Source organism: Salvelinus alpinus, chromosome 28 (assembly GCF_045679555.1).
Source record: "Salvelinus alpinus chromosome 28, SLU_Salpinus.1, whole genome shotgun sequence".
Classification (NCBI taxonomy): Eukaryota; Metazoa; Chordata; class Actinopteri; order Salmoniformes; family Salmonidae; genus Salvelinus; species Salvelinus alpinus.
In genome coordinates this window covers 12,816,230-12,831,918 of record NC_092113.1, presented here as the reverse complement: position 1 = coordinate 12,831,918, position 15,689 = coordinate 12,816,230, and the positions used below count along the sequence as shown (strand labels likewise).

The following is a 15,689-nucleotide window of genomic DNA, read 5'->3' as shown; positions in this document are numbered from 1 at the left end:
TTTAAACTTTAGTAGGACAAAAATAATAAAGTTGGCTCCTGAGTGGCGCAGCGGTCTAAGGCACTGCATCATTGCATCTCAGTGCTAGAGGCGTCACTACAGACTCTGGTTCGATTCCAGGCTGTATCACAACAGGCCGTGATTGGGAGTCCCATAGGGCGGCGCACAATTGGCCCAGCATCGTCTGGATTAGGGTTTGGCCGTCATTGTAAATAAGAATTTGTTCTTAACTGACTTGCCTAGTTAAATAAAATATTTTAAAAAATTCCCTGTTAGCTTGTGATAGCTAGCGATACACAAGCTAGGCCTATTTGAAAAGTTGCTTTGTTGGGTTGTGTTTCGGAGGACACATGGCTCTCGACCTTCTTCGCCTCTCCCAAGTCCGTACGGGAGTTGCAGCGATGAGACAAGACTGTATCTACCAATTGGATACCACTAAATTGGGGAGAAAAAGGGGTAAAAAAAAAGGTAAAGATGCATTATGCAAAAATCGATCCACCATTTCCTGGTTGCTCAAATTAGAATAGTGTGCCTAATTTCAGTATATGCGACAAAACAAGCATTATACTATGCCATCACACTTCTGACACCAGTGTAGCGAACAGCAACATTGTGGGTCGCCCAAAAAGTTATATATTGCAGCTTAAAGAAAAAATAAACGTAATACAGTTTTTTTAGTAAGTTTGAGTCAAAGATAATAGTTGCAGAATAGTTTTCGTTTTTCAAACCGGTTTGTTAATTATTTTATTTATTTGTTTTTTCCTGACAAGTTTTTGTTTCAGTTTTCATTTACTATAAAAACCTTGGTTAGGAGACATACGTTCGAGACTGGCAGGGGGAGTTGCCCTGTCACCGTTTGCTATGCCATCCCACTTCTGACACCAGTGTAGCAAACAGCAATATTGCGGGTCTCCTTGTGTATTGTGGTGAAATACTTGACTAAATCATTATTGTAGTATCCCCAGGGATGCTATATCCACTGCCATTGGACTGTACACCCTCTAACATTAATTATGAAACAATTCCATAATAAACAAAAGTCACTTGGCTACCATTACTAGTGGACAAAAATCAAGTGCCAATGTAACACGTTTTGGGCGTGTGATAAGATCAAGAAGTCATGTATCGAAAAATGCTATTTTTGAGTAATGTTTGCCATTGACACCTGATGGATATTAGATCAATGCTTTGTGCGTCGTTTTGCATTATAACCAAGTTAAAATAAAAACCACTGCAGTTGGATTCAGATTAGCCTACTTTTAAAAATGTCCAGCCTTCGGACAGCTTGGCAACAGCAGCTACGTACAGTGTGTAGCGGCACCCAGAAGCGAACAAAGCGACCCGGAAGCGCTGAACCAATTAGAGGCAGGCAGAAAGAATACCAATCTTTAATAATAAAGCAAGACAAAATCTGCAATCGGGACATCAGGTCTGTGTGCAATTCATGGAATTTGTTTGTAAATGTACATTTCTGGAAGTTGATAAACCCCAAACGTATGTATTATGCAGATAATATCATTTATGCCCCTCGATTCGTTAAAAAGTTGGAATGTAAAAAATACCAAAGTGAACGCATTTTGGAAAAGACTGGCATAACGTCTTTTAGAATACCTTTCTGTCAGCGTGCGGTTGTTACATTGTGACCTTTACGCATTGATGATGTTTTATAAAAACATTTAAGCGCAAAGCTCGAGCATTTGACCTATTTCCGTGCTATTTGCAGGGCATGGTCTGTTTAGGAAGTGTCCGTTTTTTAAGAGGTGGGGAGGCCGGGCTATTCAAACCTGCAATTCGTCGTAAACATTGATTCATGTTTTTGACATAAACACACATTTGTGTTAAGCGGCCTCCTTTTAGGAGAAAATGAGATGCTCCTAATTTTGGGGTCTGCAGAATATGGCGTCCCGCCTTATAAAAATAAGTCAGGCTGCCATTTTTGTTTCTCTTTTGTCTGAAAATGTTTTAATAAATGTGTCTGAGAATGTTTCTGTGTGGCATCGTATCGGATTGTCGCATCGCCAAATGTGACTGAATTTCAGAACTGTCGAGGGGCACACATGCTATGAAAAGTCTAGACTACCAAAGGAAACATGAAATGCTGCCTAAATTAATTATTACTGGAAGGGGACGTAACTAATATTTTACAGGAAATATATTTTGTAAATAATAAAACGTTGACATTGAGCCTATTCTGATTTCCGTAGACCAACAATGTGTGCTAAACTGTCTAGGCATAAAACCTCTGGCATAAACCTTTGGGAATGGGATAAAGAATATTGAAGGTAGGCCTATCGAAAATGACTGACAGGTGTGACCGTATTCAGTGAAAGTTTGGATGTTTGATTGCATTCTTGTAATGTCTTTTGAGGCCTGTGATTGACTGCAGTTTGAACTGAACATACTAGGTTTTTATACAATAATTATGAACATGTATTATTGTGACTATGTGTGAATTGTGCTGTTTGTCCTGTTAATTACCCAAATCCGAATGCGACAAAGTTACTCTATTGTATAATACTTCATTATTGGTATATCATATATTTTTTCGAAGTATTCATGTAATATAGTAGAAAGAATAATATAACGTAAGTTATTAGGTAATAAACTCATGATAACAGCCCAATTCACACAGTCACAATCTAATTTCATAAGCCATATGGTACAAAACTGGTCTCTTTGTCTTGAGAGGTAGAGACCTGAGTCTGCCTCCCATTAAGGCTATTGTACTTTTTTCCACTCTACTACTTCTGCTCTGTACAAAGGAAAATAGGAGGGATGCTCAAAAACAAAACAGTCACATAAAACATCAGAATACCTGTCCATTTTATTCTTAGTTTAAATCTAATACGTTTTAACCTCCCAATACATGGGATAATGCTTTGTAGATAATGGTATTTGGAAAATGATAAAATACCACAATAAAACGTGCATTTCTATCGCAGGATGGCTGAGCCTCGGTTCAACAACCCCTACTTCTGGCCTCCGCCTCCCTCCATGCCTGGCCAGGTAAGGACATCTTAATTTTTTATGTCCTTCCATCTAGGCTGACATGGTTATGCATACTCAGCTCATTATTTTCTCAGTTAAAAGTATTTAAATCTAGGTAAATGCCCATCAGAAGAGGTTAACAACTAAGGTATTAAATGGCAACAAAAGTATGACTATAATGGGATCATCTTTAGCTTGATGGTTGATACAATGGAGCTGTTTTCTGTTGAACATGACCGGTTAACCCTTTCAGCTGGATAACCTGGTGCTCATCAACAAGATCAAGGAGCAGCTGATGGCTGAGAAGATCCGACCCCTGCACCTGCCACCCAACTCAGCCCCCTCTCAGCAAACCCTGCTGGTGGCTTCCTCCCCCTCGGACGGGGGGCAGCAGCCGCATGGCATGCCCATGCCTAAGCACCAGCAGGGGCAGCACCACCCTCAGGGCTCGGTCCAGCAGCCCGACATCGCCCTGCACGCCCGCCCAGCCTCCAGCTCTGTGCCAGGTAGGTACTGTAACAGCGTTTGCTGTCTGCTCACCACACTGGAGTGCACACTGGAGACACCACCTGGCTCTGGTCATACTTAAAGACCTATATTCTGTTCAATGGTCTCAATCTCAATAGTCTGAAGTGCCTTCCCCTTCGCATCTCCTCTCCGTCATCTGCATTGATTAGGAAAGCACAGATGAAAGTCATATGGTGGATGCCTACCAGTGTAGTTCTTTCATATCGGTGCAGAGGATTGAAAGTAAGTCAAAAATGTAGCTTAAATGCAGCCATAGATGTAGACATTTTTAATCACCCCCGTTGTATTATGGAGCGTTGCAAGATCTCAGGATGGATGTTGAGTATAAATTGGTGCTATTTATAAAGTTATTTTCTCATTTGTCCCTCAGTTAGATCAGTTAATTTTATTACCTTCAATGTCGATGATGCAGACGTGAATATGGATGACAAGTCAGCAGTGAAGGCCAAAGGACTGTGGGATGAGTGGCACATGCGACAGATCGTAGAGCAGCCCTCTAGAGTTAACCATCGGTCAGGTAATAACCACACCACCTTTCTCATTGGAAACATACAATCGTCAATGAAAACATTAAAAAGCTGTGTAGTTCACAAGGGTTAGACAAGAGCCAAATACATTTCAGTGTGCCTCTTAAGTTCTGACACCTTCCCTAATTAGTTTGTGTCAAAGCTCAGTCTCTCAGCAAGCTAAATCGCTAACCTTTTGCATGGCTTATCATTTGTAAGTCTTTATGTGCCCATACACAGGTCTGGCCCCGTCGTCCCGGCCAGACGGCCACAGCATTTCCGAGGCCCTCACGCCCACCACACCCACCTCCAGCAGCCAGAACCGACTGGGAGGGGCCCCATCGGTCAACATCATCTCCGGGCTGGCCAGTGGGCCTGGCATGGAGCAGATGAAGAGCGGGGGCCTGGCCGGACTCCTCGGCCCTCCACCCAAGACACCCCGCGGGCGGAAGAAGATCAAAGCGGAGAGCGGAGGGCCTCTTCTGGTGGTGCCCTACCCCATCATGGCCTCTGGCGCAGACCAGGGCTGCATCACCTTCCCTGCCAAAGAGGGCAAAACGTACAGGTATGGACAATGTTTGTAAAACGGATTCAATTTAGCTTAGTTTCAAGTCTACATAATAATTCTTATTTCTTCAATAAGCACCCATTTCAGTGGTTGTAGACCTAGAGACATTTTAGTCACATGCACATATCGGTAACGGTGTTATTGGTAACACAGTGTTATGCATAAGACATTCATAACACCCTCAAAAATCTGTCATGACACCTTTTTGAGTGTTGCAGTATCATTCATAACACAACCTTCATCCATGACATATGATATGACCCAGTCCCATTTGTATGTATACCTCCACCCAGATGCAAAGTGTGTCCGCTTACCTTCTTGTCCAAGTCGGAGATGCAGATCCACTCCAAGTCCCACACGGAGGCCAAGCCCCACAAGTGTCCCCACTGCTCCAAGTCCTTTGCCAATGCGTCCTACCTGGCCCAGCACCTCCGCATTCACCTGGGCATCAAGCCTTACCACTGCTCCTACTGCGAGAACTCCTTCCGTCAGCTCTCGCACCTGCAGCAGCACACCAGGTCATTTGAGTTCAACTTCATGGAATAGGAAGGAATAGGGAAAAAAGTCATCCACCAAAATCCACACCATATTAAAATGTGTTTGTGGCTTCACAATGGCAATGACAACATTAAAAACATATTTTAAATAGGAACTCTCCGTGTATTGCTGGAATGTACAGTAGCCTTGAACTGCATTGTTGGATAAGGGCTTGTAAGTAAGCATTTCATCGTAAGGTTGTATTGGTACCTGTTGTATTTGGCACGTGACAAATAACATTTGATTTGCATCAGTGACCCTGACATTGGGCAGCATTGAGAAATGTATGATTATGTATCCATTGTTTTATAACTCTTTATTTTTTTTACACCATATTCTTTTACATTGTCATTACATTATATTTCCTGTCATCATTGCTAAATAAAACATAATATTTCAGTCCATTCGCTCTCCAACATGCATCTATTTTCCTCTGCATGTGTCTTAGAATCCACACTGGTGACAGACCCTATAAATGCGCGGCCCCTGGATGTGAAAAGGCCTTTACCCAGCTCTCTAACCTACAGGTCAGTATTACATCACAGCAGGATTACTTACTTATGCTCTACAGTCCATCTGTGCTGAATGGCTCCGAGCCTATTGATAATATTAAAGGTGCTACATAGTCAAATTCTAACTGAATGTAGCCCTAAATGGCATACTGCAGAAGTGAAGGTATAAGATTCCATAAGAGAAAAAGATGGTCTACTAAACCATACAATAATTACTTTCCTGGGATGCTCTGAATGATAGTTCAGAGCATCCCGTGGTCCCGTGTGGCTCAGTTGGTAGAGCATGGCGCTTGCAACGCCAGGGTTGTGGGTTCATTCCCCACGGGGGGACCAGGATGAATATGTATGAACTTTCCAATTTGTAAGTCGCTCTGGATAAGAGCGTCTGCTAAATGACTTAAATGTAAATGTAATAGTTATCCTCTAATGAGTGACTGAGTTGTGCTTATCTCTTCTCTCTCGCTCTCGCTCTCGCTCTGCCCACCCCCTCCCCTTCTCTCTCTCTCTATGTAGTCTCACCAGAGGCAGCACAACAAGGACAAGCCGTACAAATGTCCCAACTGCTACCGTGCCTACTCAGATTCAGCATCGTTACAGATCCACCTGTCTACGCACGCCATCAAAAACGCTAAGGCCTACTGCTGCAGTATGTGTGGCCGGGCATACACCTCAGTGAGTATCCTATCCCTCTGTTCAGTATTAGATGTTAGTAGTAGTGTAAGCAAATCCAAGGCATTGCTATAGTCCTGGTCAGTTATAGCGTCTGTAAACATTTGCAGAAGCCGCACATAAAACCACAACATAATTAAGCATGAATTAATAATTTGCTTACTGACTTTTATAAAAAACCTGCAGGCGATTACTGCATTTTGGGACTAGGGTTGCCAACCTATTCCTGTGTTTAGGCATTTGTGTGGGAAAACTAACAGGTTTTGAGTCGTCCATTTTGTGTCTTTGCAGGAAACCTACCTTATGAAGCACATGTCCAAACATACAGTGGTTGAGCACCTAGTGAGCCACCAGTCCCCCCAGAGGACAGAGTCTCCCAGTATCCCAATACGCATCTCCCTCATCTGAGCTCTCCACCCACACAGCATTACTGTATGTTGTTGTATTCATTTTCTATGTAAGGCTGTAGTTTAGGGACCCTGCATATAAGGCCATCGACACAAGGCCTACATACAGTGCCTTTGGAAAGTATTCAGACCCCTTGACTTTTTCCACATTTTGTTACGTTACAGCATTATTCTAAAATTGATTTTTAATAAAAATCCTCAGCAATCTACACACAATACCCCAGAATGACAAATTGAATACAGGTTTTTTGAATTTGTAGCAAATTTAAATAAAATAAAAAGCAGAAATACCTTATTTACATAAGTATTCAAACCTTTTACTATGAGACTCAAAGTAATTTATGGTAGAGTGGCCAGACAGAAGCCACTCCTCAGTAAAAGCACATGACGGCCTGCTTGGAGTTTGCCAAAAGGCACCTAAAGATTTTCAGACCATGAGAAACTATATTCTCTGGTCTGATAAAACCAAGATTGAACTCTTTGGCCTGAATGCCAAGCGTCACATCTGGAGGAAACCTGGCACCATCCCTACGGTGAAGCATGGTGGTGGCAGCATCATGCCGTGGGGATGTTTTTCAGCGGCAGGGACTGGGAGATTAGTCAGGATCTAGGCAAAGATGAACAGAGCAAAGTATAGAGAGATCCCGGATGAAAACCTGCACCAGAGCGCTCAGCACCTCAGACTGGGGCGAAGGTTCACCTTCCAACAGGAGAATGACCCTAAGCACACAGCCAAGACAACGCAGGGGAGGCTTCGGGACAAGTCTCAATGTCCTTGAGTGGCCCATCCAAAGCCCGGACTTGAACCCGATCGAACATCTCTTGACCTGATAATAGCTGTGCAGAAACGCTCCCCATCCAACCTGACAGAGCTTGAGAGGATCTGTAAAGAAGAATGGGAGAAACTCCCCAAATACAGGTGTGCCAAGCTTGTAGCGTCATACCCAAGAAGACTTGAGGCTGTAATCGCTGCCAAAGGTGCTTCAACACAGTACTGAGTAAAGGTTCTGAATACTTATGTAAATGTGATATTTCCGTTTTTTTGCAAAAATGTCTAAAAACCCATTTTTGCTTTGTCTTTATGGGGTATTGTGTGTAGATTGGTGAGGGGGAAAAAACAATTTAATACATTTTAGAATAAGGCTGTAACGTAACAAAATGTGGAAAAAGTCAAGGGGTCTGAATACTTTCCGAAAACACTGTATGCATCACATGACACCTGACATTCATTTCCAAACCCCTTGTTCTATTTTGACACAGATTGGGTCGGTTAAATGAAAATGAACACATTCTTTGCAAAGGTTTTGTCAAAGGAAACAAATGTCGGATAATGTCTCGCGTCGAATAAAACTGAGCACTTACAAAGGCGTTTTGCAAACAGTGATTTATATATATATATATATTTACAGTACCCGTCAAAAGTTTGGACACACCTACTCAGCATTTTCTTTCCTTTCTTTTTACTATTTTCTACATTGTAGAATAATAATGAAGACATCAAAACTATGAAATAACACATATGGAATCATGTAGTAACGAAAAAAGTGTTAAACAAATCAAAATATATTTTAGATTCTTCTAAGTAGCCACCCTTTGCCTTGATGACAGCTTTGCACACTTCTGGCACTCTCTCAACCAGCTTCATGAGGAATGCTTTTCCAACAGTCTTGAAGGAGTTCCCACATATGCTGAGCACTTGTTGGCTGCTTTTCCTTCACTCTGCGGTCCAACTCATCCCAAACCATCTCGGTTGGGTTGAGGTCAGGTGATTGTGGAGGCCAGGTCATCTGATACAGCACTCCATCACTCTCCTTCTTGGTCAAATAGCCCTTACACAGCCTGGAGGTGTGTTTTGGGTTATTGTCCTGTTGAAAAACAAATGATAGTCCAACTAAGCGCAAACCAGATGGGATGGGGTATCGCTGCAGAATGCTGTGTTAGCTATGCTGGTTAAGTGTGCCTTGTATTCTAAAAAAATCACAGACTGTGCCACCAGCAAAGCACCATCACACCACCTCCTCCATGCTTCATGGTGGGAACCACACATGCGGAGATCATCCGTTCACCTACTCTGCGTTTCACAAAGACACTGCGGTTGAAACCAAAAAATCTCATATTTGGACTCATCCGACCAAAGGACAGATTTCCACCGGTCTAATGTCCATTGCTCGTGTTTCTTGGTCCAAGTAAGTCTTTTCTTCTTATTGGTGTCCTTTCGTAGGGGTTTCTTTGCAGCAATTCGACCATGAAGGCCCAATTCATGCAGTCGTCTCTGAACAGTTGATGTTGAGATGTGTCTGTTACTTGAACTCTGTGAAGCATTTATTTGGGCTGCAATCTGAGGTGCTGCTACTCTAATGAACTCACCCTCTGCAGCAGAGGTAACTCTAGGTCTTCCTTTCCTGTGGCGGTCCTCATGATAGCCAGTTTCATCGTAGCGCTTGATGGCTTTTGCGACTGCACTTGAAGAAACTTTCAAAGTTCTTGAAATGTTCCGTATTGACTGAACTTCATGTCTTAGAGTAATGACGGAGTGTCGTTTCTCTTTGCTTATTTGAGCTGTTCTTGCCATAATATGGACTTGGTCTTTTACCAAATAGGGCTATCTCCTATATACCACCCTAACCTCGTCACACACAAGCTCAGCTCATACGCATTAAGAACGAAAGAAATTCCCCAAATTAACTTTTAACAAGGCACTCCTGTTAATTGAAATGCATTCCAGGTGACTACCTCATGAAGCTGGTTGAGAGAATGCCAAGAGTGTGCAAAGCTGTCATTAAGGCAAAGGGTGGCTACTTTGAAGAATCTCAAATATAAAATATATTTTAATTAATTTTTTGGTTACATGATTCCATGTGTTATTTCATAGTTTTGATGTCTTCACTATTATTCTACAATGTAGAAAATAGTAAAAATAAAGAAAAACCCTGGAATGAGTAGTTGTGTCCAAACATTTGACTGGTACTGTATATATTCCATTAAATGGATTTACAAAATGTGCCAGACAATATTTGCCCTTATACGGAAAATAAATAGATTTGAAAAAATCTGGGTGTGTTCTGGTGACATCCAAAGAGCATCTTAAAGGGTCAATATGCAGTTGCTACATACATTTCTGGATGTATAAAGGTATTCTATATCCCCATTGATTCTTCAAGATTATAACTTATAAATGCTTCATAAGTTTAGGTGAACTTTCATACCGCATCAGAACCCAAAATATAAGCTTGTTTTACACCAATGTTTGTAAACAAGGTAAATGTATACCCTTAACACATGGTTAAAACTACCATTTTGATATCATGGGTGGTCAGTCGTTGCATCTATAGCCCGGTCTATGAATTTGAGAGTGGTTACATTTCTCCAGCCCCATCCCTCAACTTTTTACTGAAACAGTGGCGGGAAAAACATTTAGTTATTGTTTCAACTGCGGATTGTCCCTTTAAAGCACTTTCAGCCTTTGTGGTTTTGACTCCAAATGTTTCCATCTTTTCCAATGGAAATGCAAAAGCATTGCTTGAGGCAGCTAAGAGTATTGACTGTGTCTAATCGAAAGTCTGTTTTTTTTGGTTATATTTTTGTTCAATGCAAGTATACAGGGTCAAACTATAAAAGTGGCATTTACGCGGAAAGCAATTGGAACTATGTGGACAATTCGATTGTAAGGTTGTTTCTCTCGGGGGAATGATGAAACAAACTCAAGTGCACCAACATGTAAAAAAGGAACGAATGTTTGTTTTGTCTAGATCATTTCAATCATTGTTTATGGTTAATCGAATCAAGATCATATGGGTTATATGACCAGACACTAATTCAATCAACTGAACTGTTCAAATCAACAGAACATTTCACCGGTTTTCCTTGCGGCCAGGTAGTACAGATGGCAGCTTTGCACCTATGTGAGCCAAGTCAAGAGTCATTAGGAAAGCAAGCTAACATTAGCTAGTGTGCCAGCTTTACGGTATTACTTGGCACTGCCCTCAATAGGCATACGCAAAGCCATCACGATGAGCATTACAACTGTCATTTACAGTCATGCCAGCTTTTGTCGAGTAACTTCCGATGGTCCTCATAATACAAGCTACTGTTAGCTAGGGTGCTAATAACAGAGAGTAATGCTTTTGTCACGATAGTTCTATAATAAGTCACAACAGCTGATGATGGCTCTCATGATTGTGACCGAGTCAGGCAGGCCTTGACAGGGGGCATCAAGTGTTGCCACGTTGTTAATGTTGTTAGGTCTATGTTACTTGAGTAGAACATTTCTACTCCAAATATAGAGAAATATATAGCGAGCATACATTTACTGGAGGTTAAGTATTTGGTATTTATGTTGACTTCTAGATTGTTATACTCTCACTTGTGTCACATGTGACTTCAGAATCTTATCAAGTCAACTTAAAGCTATTGCCCAGCCCGGTAACAGAGGCCCGTGCTGCTTCATCAATAGAAAGTCAGTCAATAAAACAGTTTAAACATGACAATAGTATTTGAAAGTGGACCAAAAAGTGAACTAATATTAACCCCTAAGCCCACTACATTCAGGATAGATTCATCTTGATTTTCAACAGGTTTACATTTAATTACCGTAAAGTATAGTCAGTATGAATTTGTTCAAAGGTTCATACCATATATAACTTCATATGAACTGGCAGTGTTACTGCAAGTGTTTCTTTCATCATGGTATACACAGTATTGTTTGTTGTATTTTTACTGTAATTTTACCTTCTGGTTGCTCTGGATGGTACTAGTAGCTTGTATTCTTCCAAGTTGCTTAAGAAAAGGTGCTAAGGCTAGATGTTTATTTGAGATGGAGCTGAGAAGATTGTTAAATACATTTATAGTATGTAAAAAAAAAAATTAATAATAATAATAATAAAAAACTATAATTCAAGCCACTGGCCTGGAAACAAACATTTATGCCAACAGACCCTGCCTCTTCAATTTAGTCTCTTCTGAGAAAAATTATAGGGAAATGTACATGTTGCTGTATTGTAATGATCCTCATTCTAGTACCATTTTCATAAACTGTTGTTTTGGGTTAGAGTTTTGTACAGGTATGTTTATGTATGAACTTATTGTAATGATTTTAGTCTATCAGAATATTGATAATTTGTTATTAATATTAATGTTTTCAGTTTATGTATACGCCTTAACTATTTTATCATTGAACAACCATTTTATTTCCATATTCTGTATTGTGTTCTTCAGTATTCAGTCTAGTAAACATTTTTATTTTTCCGCATGGAATATCCAAACTGTAATCTGTATATTAATGAACTGTTAACCCATATTCTCTATGAAAAGATATTATGTGTAGATTTATTACACCTCTTTCTTTGTGATTTCATAAGGTTTTTAGACAACTTAATATGCACACAAGACTGAGAAGTAAAACTAAGGATATCAATGTTTAAAAAAAACTTTATCTTTACCTTGTTTAATAAACAGACAGTTAAACAAAAAATTGTACTGCATAACTTTGATGAATAATTTAAAACCAAACCGTTTGCAGCCACAGCATGTAAAACATGGGTTAATTATTGTATTCGCCATTCAATATTGCAACATTTATCATCAACAACATGATTGTTTGACCTTCTGTTCCAAGATATGACCTGGAGTTTATTCATTAGGAACCAGACATAAGCAAACAGTCGAAACGGGGAGGGACTAACCTGAACTTGTCCAATAAGAAACTCAAATTTTCAGTTTCCCAAACTTTTGCTTCTGTTTGGCACTAATGAATACACCCCAGGTGCGCTTAAACTAAACAAAGGAATCAAATACACATGGGAAGATTGAATGACCTTTATTTATGAAAATACATGTTTATTATCTTTATAAAAAAATCACATTTACATTAGTACCTAAAAGTTAATGTTAATTACTCTAATGAATATGACAGTTAATAGAAAGAATTATTTGTAGATTGATATTCCCTCTCAGTTTAGCAGCAGGACAGAGCATTACACTTTATCATTACAGGCACGTTGAAGACAAAATGGAGGATTACAAAGCATATCATACCATATCATATACATTCCTTGCTGAATCAATCTCTAAAGGCTAGTGAATGATTGTAAGTTGTCAGTGGCTAAATAAAAGGTTAAAATTCCAAGTTTATAAAACATTGCTAAATTAAATAATCGCTTTGTGGTTAAAACATCTAAGAGTCATACTACACAAACTTAAAAATCTATAGTGAAAAAGTGTATACTGTGAATATGGTATTTTCCAAGACTACCACCTTTAATGATAAAGTACCTAAAAACCCTGACCTCTAAACGGGCATGCAAGTGGATCCCATTCAAAGCAAAACAAACTATTGTAAAACTTGCTATCTTTCTTAAAATGTTTAACCTTTATTTAACTAGGCAAGTCAGTTAAGAACAAATTATTATTTTACAATGATGGCCTACCCCGGCCTAACCTGGACGACGCTGGGCCAATTGAGCGCCGCCCTATGGGAATCCCGATCACGGCCGGTTGTGATACAGCCCGGGATCGAACCAAGGTCTGTAGTGACGCCTCTAGCACTGAGATGCTGCGCCACTCGGGAGAATCTCTTACATAAGAGACAACAAACTGTATTGTCCTCCATATTAAAACGTGTTCTAGTTAAGAACATAATGAACAGAGGTATAGTATAGCCTACACCAGAGTACAGGTTTGTAGTGGTTTGAGTGATAATATTAGGATTGCTAATGGCTATTTGAAAGCCAACAATCTGTTTCTTAGCATTAGGCTACACACACATACTGTATCTTCCTCATTACAACACATCTAGTTGTATGTAACATTCTCACCCTCGTAACACCAATGTTCCACTCGATAGAAAACACGTTTGTAAACTTAACAGATACGCCTTGAACCACGTTAAGACTTAATCTCAGAAAACATCCTAAAACATATTACAATCCCAAAAGGCATGAGGTTTTCATAGAAAATAAAAAGCCAACAATGGATTTAAGTTAAATCCTACAGCTACCGTTTCACTGCCACTTTCCTCAGAATGTAAACCAACTCGAGCATGTTCTAAAAAAAGTGATAATTTCAAACGGCTCTTTCACACCACTGTCATTTAATTGTCACTATTGTACGTTGATGTCAGACACATGCAGTAAGGTCCAAAAGTATTTGGACAGTGACAAATGTTTTGTTGTTTTGCCTCTGTACTCCAGCACTTTGGATTTGAGGGTATTTTCATCCATATTGGGTGAACCGTTTAGAAATTCCAGCACTTTTTGTACATAGTCCCATGATTCTAGGAAACCAAAAGTTTTGGGGAAAATGTACTTATGATATTTATGCCTCTAACTTTCTCACTCATCATTATTCATGATTCATTAAATTATTATCCGTAATCATGGTAGCATCCACATGAATGTAAAAATATTTAGAAACATATTCTATTCTTATTTACCAATAACATTTTATCCAAAATGAACCAATACATTATTTACCACAAACTTTTCTGAAACACAACCAAAACAAACTGCAAATGCATCCAACAAGTTTGTAGAGTCACACGCTTGATGTAGTCATTGTGTGCTAGGAATATGGGACCAAATACTAAACTTTTGACTATTAATACACACAAGTGAATTTGTCCAAATACTTTTGGTTCCGTAAAATGGGGAGACTATGTACAACAAGTACTGTAATTTCTAAACGATTCACTTGATATGGATGAAGATACCATAAAATTAAAGCTGAGAGTCTGCACTTGGACCTTAGTCATTGTACCATTTCAAATCCAAAGTGCCGGAGTACAGAGCCAAAACAACAAAATATGAGTCACTTTACAAATACTTTTGGACCTCACTGTATTAGTGTAGAAATTGTGATGCTAGTATCTAGAACAATTTTTAAAAAGTTACCGGTCTTTTCCTTGAATACAAAGACACATATTTGATTCAATGTAAATGTAGTCATACCACCTCCAGACCTTCATAAGGCTCCATGGTCAGTTTGGCCTTATTTTCTGAATATAAAGACCATCGTAGCATTTGGAGGATTTAAAATTAGGTGCATCCACATTTAGTGCATCCAAAAAAGACCATATCTTAACTAGTTACTTCCACTTCCAATCGAATAGTTGCACTGAAGCTCAAATCACACAAGTCACTGTTAAAAATACGATTTTCAATGTTTGCCATTGACACACTCCCACAGACTTAACCAGCCAAACCCCCAAAAGCTCACTTTTCAAACACCCCACTGTGAACACAAGGGAGAGAAGGCAGCAGCTGCAAGCCAAATGAGGGAGTCAGTGGTATAATTCCACAATTCAAACTGTGTTCCACGGGCAAAGCAGAAAAGACCATGAATTGTCGTTACATTGCATTCAAAATTCTCACAGCTGTCTATTTTGTACACAATGACATGATTGTCTTGTAAAATCACCATTCAGGTCAACACCTCAAAGGTAAGTAACAGTAGCCTCAGCTTCCAGGCTTCCTTAGAGACTTGGAAGAATGGTAACGCAAGACTAGAGTAACAGTGACAGATTCTCCTGTGGTCAATGGAGCAGTCATTTTGTATACCAGGGTCCTCACCACCCTTTAACCCCTTCCTCATACCTAGTCACTCCCCACACTGATCACTTTCTGGTCACTGGTCACTCTCCTCTGGGTCTTTGGAGTCTGGGGGAGCTACAGGGGAGGTGAGGTTCAGGTAGCCCAGTTCAAAGGACTGCAACTGGGAATGGGGCGTGGAGGACGACGTCTGGATGCCCTCCACGCGCTCACCCACCTTCACCCGGCAGATGGCATTGAGGATGCCCAGAGGGTCACACGCACCTGATGTCAGACTACAGACAGACAGGTGGTTACTGTAAGAACAATGGATGAATGGTGCAAGAAGTTATGAATGACCTTGCTACAAGTGCAGTTAAAATTTTGTTCAAGCCCAGAGCAGTCACAATGTTGAAGAGCAGCTTCAAATAAGAACATACAAACAAATAATG

The 15,689-nt window shown here is 40.1% G+C and overlaps 2 protein-coding genes across 12 annotated transcripts in view; one reads left to right on the top strand and one right to left on the bottom strand.

Moving 5' to 3' along the window:
- The first annotated feature begins 1,250 nt into the window (after positions 1-1,250).
- On the top strand, positions 1,251-12,185 carry LOC139557209 (zinc finger protein 362-like). 9 transcript variants are annotated; one of them, XM_071371715.1, is made up of 10 exons: positions 1,317-1,429; positions 2,205-2,282; positions 2,943-3,006; positions 3,269-3,494; positions 3,887-4,033; positions 4,242-4,587; positions 4,884-5,108; positions 5,576-5,654; positions 6,153-6,311; positions 6,600-12,185. In XM_071371715.1, the coding sequence occupies exons 3-10, from the start codon at positions 2,944-2,946 to the stop codon at positions 6,714-6,716; spliced, it is 1,362 nt and encodes a 453-aa protein (XP_071227816.1). In that variant the 5' UTR covers positions 1,317-1,429; positions 2,205-2,282; position 2,943; the 3' UTR covers positions 6,717-12,185. The 9 variants fall into 9 exon arrangements, with proteins under 9 accessions (XP_071227809.1, XP_071227811.1, XP_071227810.1 ...); XM_071371714.1 differs by having other exon boundaries at positions 3,242-3,494; positions 4,263-4,587; XM_071371711.1 differs by having other exon boundaries at positions 3,242-3,494.
- Positions 12,186-12,515: 330 nt separating this feature from the next.
- ccdc30 (coiled-coil domain containing 30) overlaps positions 12,516-15,689 on the bottom strand; it is a 32,634-nt gene continuing 29,460 nt past the window's right edge. For 2 of the 3 annotated variants that reach the window (XM_071371703.1, XM_071371704.1), the window contains one exon: positions 12,516-15,533. In XM_071371703.1, the coding sequence (XP_071227804.1) occupies positions 15,335-15,533 (199 nt within the window). In that variant the 3' untranslated portion in view covers positions 12,516-15,334. The remainder of the gene's footprint in view (positions 15,534-15,689) is intronic. The other variant, XM_071371705.1, reaches the window with a different exon arrangement.

Coding starts and splice junctions, on each gene's coding strand:
- LOC139557209 (XM_071371706.1), top strand. CDS start 1,266: ATGTCCAGCCTTCGGACAGCTTGGCAACAGCAGCTACGTACAGTGTGT. Junction 4,034..4,241: donor TAGAGTTAACCATCGGTCAG/GTAATAACCACA, acceptor ATCATTTGTAAG/TCTTTATGTGCCCATACACA. Junction 4,588..4,883: donor AAAGAGGGCAAAACGTACAG/GTATGGACAATG, acceptor ACCTCCACCCAG/ATGCAAAGTGTGTCCGCTTA.